The sequence below is a fragment of the Heptranchias perlo genome, chromosome X (genome assembly GCF_035084215.1).
Source record: "Heptranchias perlo isolate sHepPer1 chromosome X, sHepPer1.hap1, whole genome shotgun sequence".
Taxonomy (NCBI): Eukaryota; Metazoa; Chordata; class Chondrichthyes; order Hexanchiformes; family Hexanchidae; genus Heptranchias; species Heptranchias perlo.
In genome coordinates this window covers 1,579,126-1,593,118 of record NC_090370.1, presented here as the reverse complement: position 1 = coordinate 1,593,118, position 13,993 = coordinate 1,579,126, and the positions used below count along the sequence as shown (strand labels likewise).

Below are 13,993 nucleotides of genomic sequence, written 5' to 3'. Positions count from 1 at the left end.
TCATTATCACGTTTGTTTGCGGGACCTGTGCACAAATCATAGAAATTTACGGCACAGGAGGCCGCCATTCGGCCCATCATGGCTGTGCCAGCTCTTGGTCCATGGCTCTGTAGGTTACGGGACCTCAAGTGTAAATCCAAGTACCCTTTAAATGCAACAAGGGTTTCTGCCTCTACCACCCTTTCAGGCAGTGAGTTCCAGACCCCCCACCAACCCTCTGGTTGAAAAAAATTCCTCCTCAGCTCCCCTCTAAATCCTTCTACCAATCACTTTTGGCTGCTGCGTTTTCTACTTTGCAACAGTGACTACACTTCAAAAGTACTTCATTGGCTGAAACGCGCTTTGGGGCAGCCTGAGGTCTTGAAAGGCGCTGGATAAATGCAAGTCTTTCTTTCTTTCTTTCCTTCCTTCTATCCAGTCCTTTCTCACAAGAATCACATTCCTGTAATCTTTATTTCACCAAACAATTGTAAGCAGCGGGATAAATATTCTTAACTTTCATTGAGTCTTCTATTCCTAGAATGTGTACCACACAAAAACGCATCTGAAGTAGAGAGGGAGTTGCCAAAGGCCACACAAGAGACATGATACTCATGCACTGAGACTACAGTTCACTCTTCAAATGGCCTCCTTGCAGACCACATTTTTGTCGGTTCTAATACCATCCATCTTCTTCCACATTCGAAATATTCCTGATGACTCCTCAATAACTCCCCCAATCCAAACAAAACATTTTCAGAACAGGCGGGCAGACCAGAGATTTTCACAACACACACACATATATCCACAGAGGTAACAAAATGGGACGCAATCGCCGGATGCATCCTGAACTCCACCGTCTCTATCAAACCCAAGCGCAGCGGAGATAAACGGGGGGGGGGGGGGGGGGGGGAGGGGGGTCTCACCAACAACTTGCATTTATATGGCACCTTTAACGTAGTAAAATGTCCCGAGGAGCTTCACAGGAGCGTTAGACAAAAATCTGACAACGAGCCACATAAGGAGATAATAGGACAGGTGACCAAACACTTGGTCAAAGAGGTAGGTTTTTTTTTTAAAAAGGAGGAGAGAGAGGCGGAGAGGTTTAGGGAGGGAATTCCACAACTTAGGACCTAGGCGGCTGAAGGCACGGCCGGCAATGGAGTGGCGAAGGGAGTGGGGGATGCGCGAGGGACCAGAATTGGAGGAGCGCAGAGATCTCGGAGGGTCGTAGGGGCTGGGAGAGGTTAGAAAGATAGGGAGGAGGGGGCGAGGCCATGGAGGGATTTGCAAACAAGGTTGAGAGTTTTTAATTAAACTCTCAAGTTATCGAAACGTGCAAAACCAAAGGCTCTTGTACACCATTGACTTTTCTTGTTTGGTGGGGGGGGGGGGGGAAAAGAGGGGAACAGCCGCATCTGTATTTTGCTATTCTCCTTTTTAATGGATCGGCATCAGCCTGGAGCACAACCGTGTGGGGGACCAGCTCAGCAAGTTGAATTTTCTTGAACGGGTGACCGTAGCCCAACCACAAATGCGCAGGCCACAGCTTCACGGGTCAAAAGACGCTGCATGCTTACATTACTCTGCGGTCATACTTGAGATAAGAGAAGCTCTTGAGACATACCTCTACAGTGAGGTCCTTCATCATACCCGTCAGAACAGTCCCAGTCCCCATCACAGAGCTTGCTCATATGAATGCATATCTCCGTTCCCAGGCACTGGTATTCATTCACAGCACATTTAAATGCCTTCTGGTGAGGACCTGAAATAAATGCAATAAATACTTCTTAATACATCAAATTAATAAAACTCTATAGCTATAACAGAAATCTTATGTCTACGCACACTTCGTGTCTACAAAACGCTACTTTCTGTTGTCTCACAATTGCGTTAAAGAAACTTAAATTTCTGTGTCAATTTATAATGGAAACTCCCTATGCAAACCTGTCACACAGTAATTATTTTTTTTTAAAATTCATTCGTGGGACGTGGGCGTCGCTGGCGAGGCCGGCATTTATTGCCCATCCCTGATTGCCCTTGAGAAGGTGGTGGTGAGCCGCCTTCTTGAACCGCTGCAGTCCGTGTGGTGAAGGTTCTCCCGCAGTGCTGTTAGGAAGGGAGTTCCAGGATTTTGACCCAGCGACGATGAAGGAACGGCCGATATATTTCCAAATTACAACCGCCCGCAAGTGGTGACGCTGTTTGGCGTCTCCCAGCTCCTCGGCCACTACCGCAGAAAAATTCCAGTGTTCCAACCAACTTTATTTCTCTGCCTCCCAAATTGCCTTTTGTGCTAAATATCAAACAAAACTATATAAACACAAGAACAGAATGCATGACTTTAAACAGGGACTAATACATTACAAAAAACCTTCCAAAAGGCACACCTTCAGTCCACAAATCTTACTGTCTGATGTCACGACTTTTAGTCAACTCTGTAAATTGCTATGTCAACATTCCCAGTTCAATATTCTTAAATGCCAACCGTGGGAAGCACTCTGGGCCTCTGAGTCAGAAGGTTGAAACCATTTGAGTGATTCAAGTCCCACTCCAGAGATTTGAGCATAATGTCTAGCCTGACGTTCCCAGTGCAGTACTGAGGGAGTGCTGCACTGTCGGAGGTGCCGTCTTTCGGATGAGACGTTAAGCCGAGGCCCCGTCTGCCCCTCTCAGGTGGACCCTGATCCCACGGCACTATTCGAAGAGCAGGGGAGCTCTCCCCGCTGTCGTGGGCAGAATTTATCCCTCAACCATCACTAAAAACAGATTATCTGGTCTTTTATCACACATTGCTGTTTGTGGGATCTTGCTGTGCGCAAATTGGCTGCAGCGTTTCCCTACAGTACAACAGCGACTACACTTCAAAAGTACTTAATTGGCTGTGAAGCGCTTCGGGACGTCCCGAGGTCATGAAAAGCGCTATATAAATGCATCTTTTTCATATTTCTTATGTGGTTTCAGGCACTTGTTGGCTCTGAGAAGCAGGTTTCTAAAATCGCCGAACTCTATCGCCATCTTGTACAATTGAAAAAAAAACACTTGCATTCATCGATCGACCGTGGGCATAGACGCAGGCAATTTACTGGCAATATATTAAAAATGCTGAATGATTTTCTGGCAAATTTTCTATCCAGGAACGTTTACACCCTCAAAAGAAAGAACCAAAACCTGCAGAGGTTTATCAGATACCGCAATTTGACAGATCGCACCTCCCTTCCTGTGTTGCACAAGAGACTGTAGTTTCAAACCTCTTTTTTAAAAAATATATACAGTAAACGCACATACAATACCATATTTAATACCACTAAGTCCTTTTGAATCTTGAAATTAGGGCAATTATGTGTAATTGGCCGCTGTTTGCTGACGAGGTGACAGCTGCACCCTGCACCCTTCCAATCTCCACACTGTCTGAAGGCAGGCACAGTGGAGATATTAACTGATAGACTGAAATCAAAGTAAAATGCTGGAACAATTATACTTCTGTAATTTATTTTGGCCCAAGAGTTGACAGGTAGGGGTTTCAGCTACTTGGCGTTTACAGGTAGCTACAAGTCAAATGCAAACCCTCAGCTTTTCCCTGGATTAGGTACGTCACCTTCATTATGCACGTGCGTGGTTCAATCGTAACCATTTAAAAATTGGCATGGCTTTCATTAAGTAACCAAAATCATTGTTAAGAATAAAGCAAAAGCATTTTCCTTAACTAAAATTATTTCATGATTACGTTCGAGTCACGCTCCAGAGACTTGAGCCCCATAATCTCGGCTGACACTTTTCCGGTGCCGAGGGAGCGCTGCGCCAGCGTCTTTCGGACGAGGCGTTAAACCGAGGCCCCGTCTGCCCTCTCAGGTGAACGTAAAAGATCACAAGGCCACAAATTCAAAGAAGGACATAAGAAATAGGAGCAGGAGTAGGCCAATCGGCCCCTCAAGCCTGCTCCGCCATTCAATAAGATCATGGCTGATCTGATCCTAACCTCAAATTTAAATTCATGTCCAATTTCCTGCCCGCTCCCCGTAACCCCTAATTCCCTTTACTTCTAGGAAACTGTCTATTTCTGTTTTAAATTTATTCAATGATGTAGCTAAAGAGCAGGGAAGTTCTCCCCAGTGTCCTGGGGCCAATATTTACCCCTCAATCAACATCACTAAAAACAGATTAACTGGTAATTTATCTCATTGCTGTTTGTGGGAGCTTGCTGTGCGCAAATTGGCTGCCGCGTTTCCTACATTACAACAGTGACTACACTTCAAAGAGTACTTCATTGGCTGCGGAGCGCTTTGTGACGTCTTGAGGTTGTGAAAGGCGCTATATAAACGCAAGACTTTCTTTTTAAAGGAAAAAAAATATGTACACACCATTAAAATAAAAATCTTGTGCGACTCAAACCACACTGCGTTCTACAGCCCTTTCACTGTCAACACACAAGAACTGTTAATCTATAAATTCAGCTCACTTTTGCCCTAAATCAGATCGCATGGAATTGGAGGCAACCTACTGGCTTGGATAGGGAATTGGTTAGCAGGTCGGAGACAAAGAGCAGGGGATAATGGATAGGTACTCAAACTGGCGGGGTGTGACTAGTGGTGCCCCCCAGGGATCTGTACTAGGGCCTCAGACTCTCACTGTACTTATACATGACTTGCTAGCAGGACTAGAGAGCCGCAAGTCTGAGTTTGCCGAGTTAGTCGGCATGATAAATGATGTCGATGGGAGCAGAGAGTCGCAATGGGACATTGGCAGATTGAGTGAGTGGCCAAAACTGTGGCAGATGGAGTTGTGTGTGGGGGAAAAGTGTGAGGTCACCCACTTTGGACCTAAGGAAAATAGATCAAAGTATTTTCTAACCAGCGAGAAGCCAGGAACTGTGGAGCAGCAGAGAGATTCAGGGGTCTTAGTACAAAAATTAAAATCTAGGGGACAGGTACAAAAAATAATTTAAACGGCTATTGGAATCTTGGCCATTATCTCATCTCGAGGGGGTGGAAGTTATGCTACAGCTGTAGAAAGCTCTGGAGACTGCGTTCAGTTCTGGGCACCGCACCTCAGGAAGGATATATTGGCCTTGGAGTGGGGTGCAGAGCAGATTCACCAGAATGATACCGGGGCTAAAAGGGTTAAATTACGAGGACAGGTCGCACAGACTAGGCTTGTAGTCCCTCGAGTATAGAAGATTAAGGGGTGATCTAATCGAGGGGTTTAAGATGATTAAAGGATTCTATAGGGTCGATAGAGAGAAACTATTTCCACTGATTGGGGGAGTCCAGAACAAGGTGGGGGCAGAACCTTAAAATTAGAGCCGGGCCGTTCAGGGGTGATGTCGGGAAGCGCTTCTTCACACAAAGGGGAGTGGAAATCTGGAACTCTTCCCCCCCCCCCCAAAAATCTGTTGAGGCTGGGGGTCAATTGGAAATTTCAAAACTGAGATGGATAGATTTCTGTTGGGTAAGGGTACTAAGGGTTACAGAACCAAGGCGGGTAGATGGAGTTAAGATACAGATCAGCCACAATCTAACTGAATGGCAGAGCAGGCTCGAGGGGCTGAATGGCCTCCTCCTGTTCCTGTGTAACAGGCACGAGGGGATGAATGGGCTCCTCCCGTTCCTGTGTAACAGGCACGAGGGGATGAATGGCCTCCTCCCGTTCCTGTGTAACAGGCACGAGGGGATGAATGGCCTCCCCCTGTTCCTGTGCAACAGGCTCGAGGGGCTGAATGGCCTCCTCCTGTTCCTGAGTAACAGGCACGAGGGGCTGAATGGCCTCCTCCTGTTCCTGAGTAGGGCCCGCTCCTGTTCCTCGGTCCATTCTTCAACTCCAACTCACTGGCACACACCCCAAGTTGGCTCCCTTTAAAAAGTCTTGATAACTGAGTAGAGAGTTCGATTCTGAGGAGAGCAAATGCAACAGAGCAGCTGAAGAGTGCCGTCGCTTCACCTTCTTCCTCTTCCTCTTCCTCCGCCCCGGCCACAAGTACCTAGCTGTTGAGTTTCCCTCAGGAAGCCATTCGTCCTCTATTCAGTGTCAAAAGTAAGCTCAAAGCTGTGTGCAATTCCTTCCGACACGCTTTCAGCCGTAGGCCCTCAGGGTTTTCTTCTAAATCTGCTAGCAAATATTTCCTGTGTGGAATTACTTGCTCACCGTGCATTGTGCGGCGGAAGAAAGGGAAAGAGAATGCCGGAAGTACACAGCTGGTACTGTCAGCATCTGTAAAGATGACAGGTTAACATTTCAGGCATGGTCACTTCAACAACTGCACTAAGTTCTGAGTGAAGCATTTTGGAAGGAAGAACTACGAGAGGTACTACAGACTAAAATGGTACAATTTTCCAACGGGTGCAGGAACAGAGACCCTGGTGGTTTACCGACACAAATCTTTGATGGAGGCAGGACAAATCGATATTAAAAAAAAAAGCATATGGGATTCTTGGGCTTTATAAATAGAGAGAGCACCAAAAGCAAGAAAGTTATGCGAAATCTTTATAAATCACTGGTCAGGCCTCAGCTGGAGTATTGTGTCCAACTCTGAGCACCTCACTTTAGGAAGGATGTCAGGGCCCTTGGAGAGGGTGCAGAGGAGATTTACCAGAATGGTACCAGGGATGAGGGACTTCAGTTATGTGGTGAGGGACTGGAGAAGCTGTCCTTAGAGCAGAGAAAGTTAAGGGGAGATTTAATAGACGTGATCAAAATCACGAGGGGTTTTGATAGAGTAAATAAGGAGAAACTGTTTCCACTGGCAGGAGGGTCGGTAACCAGAGGACACAGATTTAAAATAATTGGCAGAAGAACCAGAGGGGGAGATGAGGATTTTTTTTAAAATGCGGCAAGTTGTGATGATCTGGAATGCGCTGCCTGAAAGGGCGGTGGGAGCAGATTCAATAATAACTTTCAAAAGAAAATTGGATAAATACTCGAAGGGGAAAACTTTGCAGGGCGATGGGGAAAGAGATGGGGGGAATGGGACTAATTGGACAGCTCTTTCAAAGATGGTGCAATGGGCTGAATGGCCTCTTTCTGTACTGTAGGAGGTGATGATTCTTTAAAAGCACCTCCGACCTGCCATGGCCTGAGTCAAGAATGCCAAACTGGCTGTGTGCCAACCACTTCACAGTCCTTGCAAATTCGTTAATGGGATGTGCTAGCGAGGCCAACATTTATTGCCCATCCCTAACTGCCCTCGAGAAGGTGGTGGTGGGACGCCTTCTTGAACCTCTGCAGTCGGTGTGGTGAAGGTTCTCCCACAGTGCTGTTAGGGAGGGAGTTCCAGGATTTTGACCCATCTTCTGAGATGAACCTTGCTTTTCAGTGCAACAGGACTAAAGGTGATGCAAATTGGCAGAGGTTGCGACAGAGATTCATGTAGGAAAAACACATTTTCCAGAAACGGTTACCACTGCTATAAGCATTTTCTCAGGAATGTGGCCAACATTCGCAAATGGGACACATATTTTCCAGCAATACGGCTCAATTCAACACTCCATAGTAGACATGCGAAGTCCCAAAAAAGAAAGTTGTTGATCTGGGTTCAAGTACCATAAATGTTCACATATAATAGATTTTCTTTTTAACAAAATAAAGCCAAGAATGGGCTGGAGGGGGGAAAAGAGGAGAAGGGGGCAGAGCAGCACAATTTGCATTCTTACAGCGCCTTTAACTTGTAAAACCAGGCGCTTCACACGAACGTAATCGGCCGTCTTTCATCGAAGAGCAACGTGAAATTAGCAGGAGTCCTCCCCGATTCCTTCTCCCCCAATGAACGGCAGCTGATTCTATTGTTGAGGCTTTATCAGTGAGTTTCGACACCCTCCGCCGCCCCCCCGACCTCCGACAAAAAAAAAATCACCAAGTGGCAGGCAGCATCCCCAGGCAAACGAGGGGGATAAACCAGCCAAAGCTCTCGCTCGAGACTATTACCCTCTGACCCTGCTGGCAGTGCGTTCTTTTGGGCGTGGGTTGGGATAGGATCAGGCTCGGGCGGGGGGCTAACGCCCAGACAAGCCAAATAGGCCGGCAACACTGCGAGCTAAGGTTCTCGCCCAAACACTGGCAGCTTGGGTACTGAAAGGGCCAGAAGTGAACCATCAGCTTCAGGAGAGGAGGGAGCAGGTTAGAGAACGGAGTTCGTGGAATCTTACAGCCCAGCAGGCGGCCATTCGGCCCATCGTGCCTATGCTGGCTCTTTCAACGAGCTGTCCAATTAGTCCCACTCCCCCCTGCTCTTTCTCCCACGGCCCTGCAAATTTTTCCTCAAGTATTCATCCAATTCCCTTTTGAAAGTTACTATTGAATCTGCTCCCTCCGCCCTTTCAGATAGTGTATTCGAGACCATAACAACTCGCTGCGTAAAAATAATTCTCATTTCTGGCTCTTTTGCAATTTATCTTAAATCTGTGTCCTCTGGTTACCGATCTTCCTGCCAGTGGAAACAGTTTCTCCCCATCGACTCTATCAAAACCCAACGTAATTTTAATCACCTCTATTAAATCTCCCCCTTAACCTTCTCTGCTCTAAGGAGAACAATCCCAGCTTCTCCAGTCTCTCCGCATAACTGAGGTCTCTCATTCCTGGTACCATTCTGGTAAATCTCCTCTGCACCCTCTCCAAGGCCTTGACATCCTTCCTAAAGTGTGGTGCCCAGAATTGGACACAATACTCCAGCTGAGGCCTAACCAGTGATTATAAAGGTTTAGCATAACTCCCTTGCTTTTGTTTATAAAGCCACAGAATCCCATATGTTTTATGGAATGAGGCAGTCTTGGTGATGGATAGATGGGAGTAGAGGTCAAAGCTCGGCCCCGGATCAAACAAGACAACATGGTTTCATTCATTCAGCAGGGTGAGGGTCACTCACTGTGTAACTGTACAGAGTCGCTGTTTATTCAGGGTGAGGGTCACTCACTGTGTAACTGTACAGAGTCGCTGTTTATTCAGGGTGAGGGTCACTTACTGTGCAACTGTACAGAGTCGCTGTTTATTCAGGGTGAGGGTCACTCACTGTGTAACTGTACAGAGTCCCTGTTTATTCAGGGTGAGGGTCACTCACTGTAACTGTACAGAGTCCCTGTTTATTCAGGGTGAGGGTCACTTACTGTGTAACTGTACAGAGTCCCTGTTTATTCAGGGTGAGGGTCACTCACTGTAACTGTACAGAGTCCCTGTTTATTCAGGATGAGGGTCACTCACTGTGTAACTGTACAGAGTCCCTGTTTATTCAGGGCGAGGGTCACTCACTGTGTAACTGTACAGAGTCGCTGTTTATTCAGGGTGAGGGTCACTCACTGTGTAACTGTACAGAGTCGCTGTTTATTCAGGGTGAGGGTCACTCACTGTGTAACTGTACAGAGTCCCTGTTTATTCAGGGTGAGGGTCACTTACTGTGTAACTGTACAGAGTCCCTGTTTATTCAGGGTGAGGGTCACTCACTGTGTAACTGTACAGAGTCCCTGTTTATTCAGGGTGAGGGTCACTCACTGTGTAACTGTACAGAGTCCCTGTTTATTCAGGGTGAAGGTCACTCACTGTGTAACTGTACAGAGTCCCTGTTTATTCAGGGTGAGGGTCACTCACTAACTGTACAGAGTCCCTGCTTATTCAGGTTGAGGGTCACTCACTGTAACTGTACAGAGTCCCTGTTTATTCAGGGTGAGGGTCACTCACTGTAACTGTACAAAGTCCCTGTTTATTCAGGGTGAGGGTCACTCACTGTGTAACTGTACAGAGTCACTGTTTATTCAGGGTGAGGGTCACTCACTGTAACTGTACAGAGTCCCTGTTTATTCAGGGTGAGGGTCACTCACTGTGTAACTGTACAGAGTCCCTGTTTATTCAGGGTGAGGGTCACTCACTGTGTAACTGTACAGAGTCCCTGTTTATTCAGGGTGAGGGTCACTCACTGTAACTGTACAGAGTCCCTGTTTATTCAGGGTGAGGGTCACTCACTGTAACTGTACAGAGTCCCTGTTTATTCAGGGTGAGGGTCACTCACTGTGTAACTGTACAGAGTCCCTGTTTATTCAGGGTGAGGGTCACTCACTGTGTAACTGTACAGAGTCCCTGTTTAGTCAGGGCGAGGGTCACTACAAACCTATAAAATGTAGGGCAGGACGTAGATGTCCTCCATTGCATTTTTTAAAAAAAATAAAGCTTCCATTTGGAAGAGGAGCCTGCCGGGAAGGGTATATCCTGCTAATCAAATTGGTGCAATCGTACTTGTCAAACCAAACCATTCACATCTTGTGACTAAAACAGGTTTATCTTTCATCTCCCTTTTGAGGCGGCAGGTTTTTCAGAAACCACTCTTATATTCAGGACTATTGTTGATGTCTGAGGAGCAGAGTGCCAGAAGCAATCACTCCCAGCAACTGAGGCTCTCTCCAAGCGTGCGGTAGCCTGGATTCCGGGAGGAACAAAACCCAAGTGGAAATGTTTTTTTTGGAAATAAAGAGAGGGGAACTAAATCCCCAGTTAAGAGTGGCATGTCTTCCATCACACTGCCAACTTGCAGCACTGTTAAGTACAGCTCGATGCAAAACTCTGCATTTCGAAAGACAATATAACACGCAAACCGTGATCTAAAGATGGATTTGCATCTGCAATCGTAACTGATCACATCTTTCAGAAATAGCTCAAAACTTCTCGCATTCAAAACTTTGTAATGCAAACGCAAGCAGTTATTTCGCGCGCAGAAAAAGCAGTGGCCTGAAACCTTAACTCTGGTTTCTCTCTCCACAGACGCTGCCCGGTCTGCTGAGCGTTTCTGTTTTTATTTCAGATTTCCAGCACCGCAGCATTTTGCTTTTGTGTTAGTGAAACCTGTAAATTACGGACATTTTAGGGACTGCGATCAGCTGGGGGGGGTTTTTTTTCTTCGCAGGTGTCTCTTATTTTCAAAACGGTCAATGGATGTGGTGTAAAAATTCTCAGTCGAATGGAGAGTTCTTTACCCTGCATTGCACAGTGGCCAGAGCCCTGCAAGCATTCGATCCCAGAGATATTGAGTGCTCTCTCTCCCGCTGGGTAAAGACCTCTCCACCTCCCCCATTCCGCAACAGCCATTTCTTTCACAAAAACCCCACCGCCGCCTCGCGCTGACCGGACGAGAATTTGCGGGGGCAAAAAAAGAAGCACGCTGCAAGGGGAACGATCCAGTGATCCTGACTCCAAAGGTCCAGATACCAGCAGCCTTGCAACAGACGGTGTGTGTGTCCCTGTGCTTTTAAGCTGTAAAAGGTACTTGGTGCATTGAAGGCTGGCCGCAGCTCGTAATTTGAGAGTGTCCGTGGTTGTATTTTAACCATGGAAGTGTTTTGGGTCTCTCAATGTGTGTTTGCTTTTTGGGAGTGTCAGTTTATACGGGTTTCACTGTATTTTGTGGGTGGTGTGGATCGGGGAGGAATATTGGCCAGCACACCAGGAGAGCTCCCAGGTTTCCTTCGTTCTTTAATATCCACCTCAATGGGCAAACAGGGCCTCTGTTTAACGTCACATCCGAAAGACAGCGCACCCCGCCGACGGCGCCACCCCTCCCTCGGCGCGGCCCCTCCGACGGCGCGGCCCCTCCGACGGCGCGGAGCTCCCTCGGCGCCGCCCCTCCGACGGCGCGGCACTCCCTCGGCGCGGCGCTCCCTCCCTCGGCACCGCCCCCTCCGACGGCGCGGCGCGACGCGGCGCTCCCTCGGCACCGCCCCCTCCGACGGCGCGGCGCTCCCTCGGCACCGGACCCTCCGGCAGCGTGGCCCTCGCTCGGCACTGACCCTCCGGCAGCGCGGCCCTCCCTCGGCACCGCCCCTCCGACAGCACGGCGCTCCCTCGGTACCGACCCTCCGGCAGCGCGGCCCTCCCTCGGCACTGCCCCTCCGACAGCGCGGCCCTCCCTCGGCACCGCCCCCTCCGACAGTGCAGCGTTCCCTCGGTACTGCCCCCCCCGACAGTGCAGCGCTCCCTCGGTACTGCCCCTCCGACAGTGCAGCGCTCCCTCGGTACTGCCCCTCCGACAGTGCAGCGCTCCCTCTGTACTGACCCTCCGGCAGCGCGGCTCTCCCTCCATACTGCCCCCCACCGACAGCGCGGCACTGCCCCCTCCAACTGTGCAGCGCTCCCTCGGTACTGCCCCTCCGACAGTGCAGCGCTCCCTCGGTACTGCCCCTCCGACAGTGCAGCGCTCCCTCGGTACTGACCCTCCGGCAGCGCGGCTCTCCCTCCATACTGCCCCCCACCGACAGCGCGGCACTGCCCCCTCCAACTGTGCAGCGCTCCCTTGGTACTGCCCCCTCCAACAGTGCAGCGCTCCCTCGGCACCGTCCCTCCGACAGCGCGGAGCTCCCTCACTGGGAGTGCTGGCCTAGATTACGTCCTCTCGTCCTGCAGTGGGGCTCAAACCCATGACCTTATGATTCAAGAGGTAAGAGCACACCAATCGAGCAAGGCTGTGACTTTATTTTGAGGGGGAGGTGGAGAGGGGGGATTGTTTGGGACAATCCCATTACCATTAAACTCAGTCAAGATATAAACAGTTCCAGCGAAAACAGAAGTGTAGCGCATCGAATCATTTTGTGCCATTTCAGCACATTTCTTTGCTTTTAAATCCATACTTCATCCATTTACACGTGACAGGTTGCAAGGAATTTGGGAATCTGGACTACAGCTGTGCGCAGACACTTCACACGAACAGAAATGCTGCAACACCCCACCTAGAATGATGGATTATCTCAGTGGCGTGGAAAGTCCATAGTTTTGAGATCAAAGGGAGACGATCGTTAACCCACGGTCAGTATAGTACATCGGCTTGTACTCCAAAACAAGACAGCATACATTTCCCCGTGTATTAATAGGAGTGGTGTCCCCTTGTGGGTTAGAAACTACTACAGGCCTACCTTGGAATAAAAAGCTTCACAAGCTGGTGACTAATGAGCTCAGCGACCAGGCAATAAATCTACAGAACGAGAGGTGCTACTGTCACAACACCTTTCTCTGATTCCATTAGAATCAATAGGCCAGAGTTTTGACTTCACAGCTGGGCGTTAAGCATTACTTAGATGAAGCGCAGGAAGAAAAAAAAAATCAGGCCGGGAGGATTAGCACACTGGCAACAAAACCAAAACCGTCCCGATTTCCTTCCCATTCAAGTTAATGGAAGGAAACTCCAGCGGTTATATAAGGGGCGTGCAATCCTTCCTGCCAGATTTTACCTACTGATTTGGTGCCAGCCGTGGCTCTCGTAGCACTCTCGCCTCTGAGTCAGAAGGTCGTGGGTTCGAGCCCCCACTCCAGAGACTTGAGCCCTGTAATCCAGGCTGACACTCCCAATGGCGGGGCCGAGGGAGCGCCGCGCCGTCGGAGGGGCGGGGCCGAGGGAGCGCCGCGCCGTCGGAGGGGCGGGGCCGAGGGAGCGCCGCGCCGTCGGAGGGGCGGGGCCGAGGGAGCGCCGCGCCGTCGGAGGGGCGGGGCCGAGGGAGCGCCGCGCCGTCGGAGGGGCGGGGCCGAGGGAGCGCCGCGCCGTCGGAGGGGCCATCCTTCGGATTATTCATTAAGCAGAGGCCCCGTCTGCCCCCGCAGGTCAGCGGAAAAGATCCCGCGGCCACTGGTGCCTTGGGGACAATATTTATCCCTCAACCAACATCACAAAAAACAGATTTCCCGGTCGTTATCTCATTGCTGTTTGTGGGACCTTGCTGTGCACAAATTGGCTGCTGCATTTCCTTTGTTACAACAGTGACTACACTTCAAAATTGCTTTGCCGGCTGTAAAGCGTTTTGGGACGGCCTGAGGTCGTCAAAGGCACTGCATAAATGCAAGTCTCTCTTTTCTTTCGCCCCCCCTCACCGCAACGATATTTAATACCCAAGCAGTAAAGAGGAAAAAAAATCTACTCCAATGTTTCTGTGAACACTTATATCAGCATTACAAAAAACACACAACCCTTCACAGGGTAGAGATATGTGGCCAGTACTAAGAGGGGAAAAAATTGCAAATATTAGCATGGAAACGAAGGACTCTTGCTTTTGGCTGCGTC

At 49.1% G+C, this 13,993-nt stretch overlaps 1 protein-coding gene across 1 annotated transcript in view; it reads right to left on the bottom strand.

Moving 5' to 3' along the window:
- The window catches only part of LOC137306881 (low-density lipoprotein receptor-related protein 1-like), a 106,080-nt gene that overhangs the window by 1,907 nt on the left and 90,180 nt on the right, over window positions 1-13,993 (bottom strand). Inside the window, exon 3 of the mRNA XM_067976270.1 lies at window positions 1,607-1,744. Within this exon, the coding sequence (XP_067832371.1) occupies window positions 1,607-1,744 (138 nt within the window). The remainder of the gene's footprint in view (window positions 1-1,606; window positions 1,745-13,993) is intronic.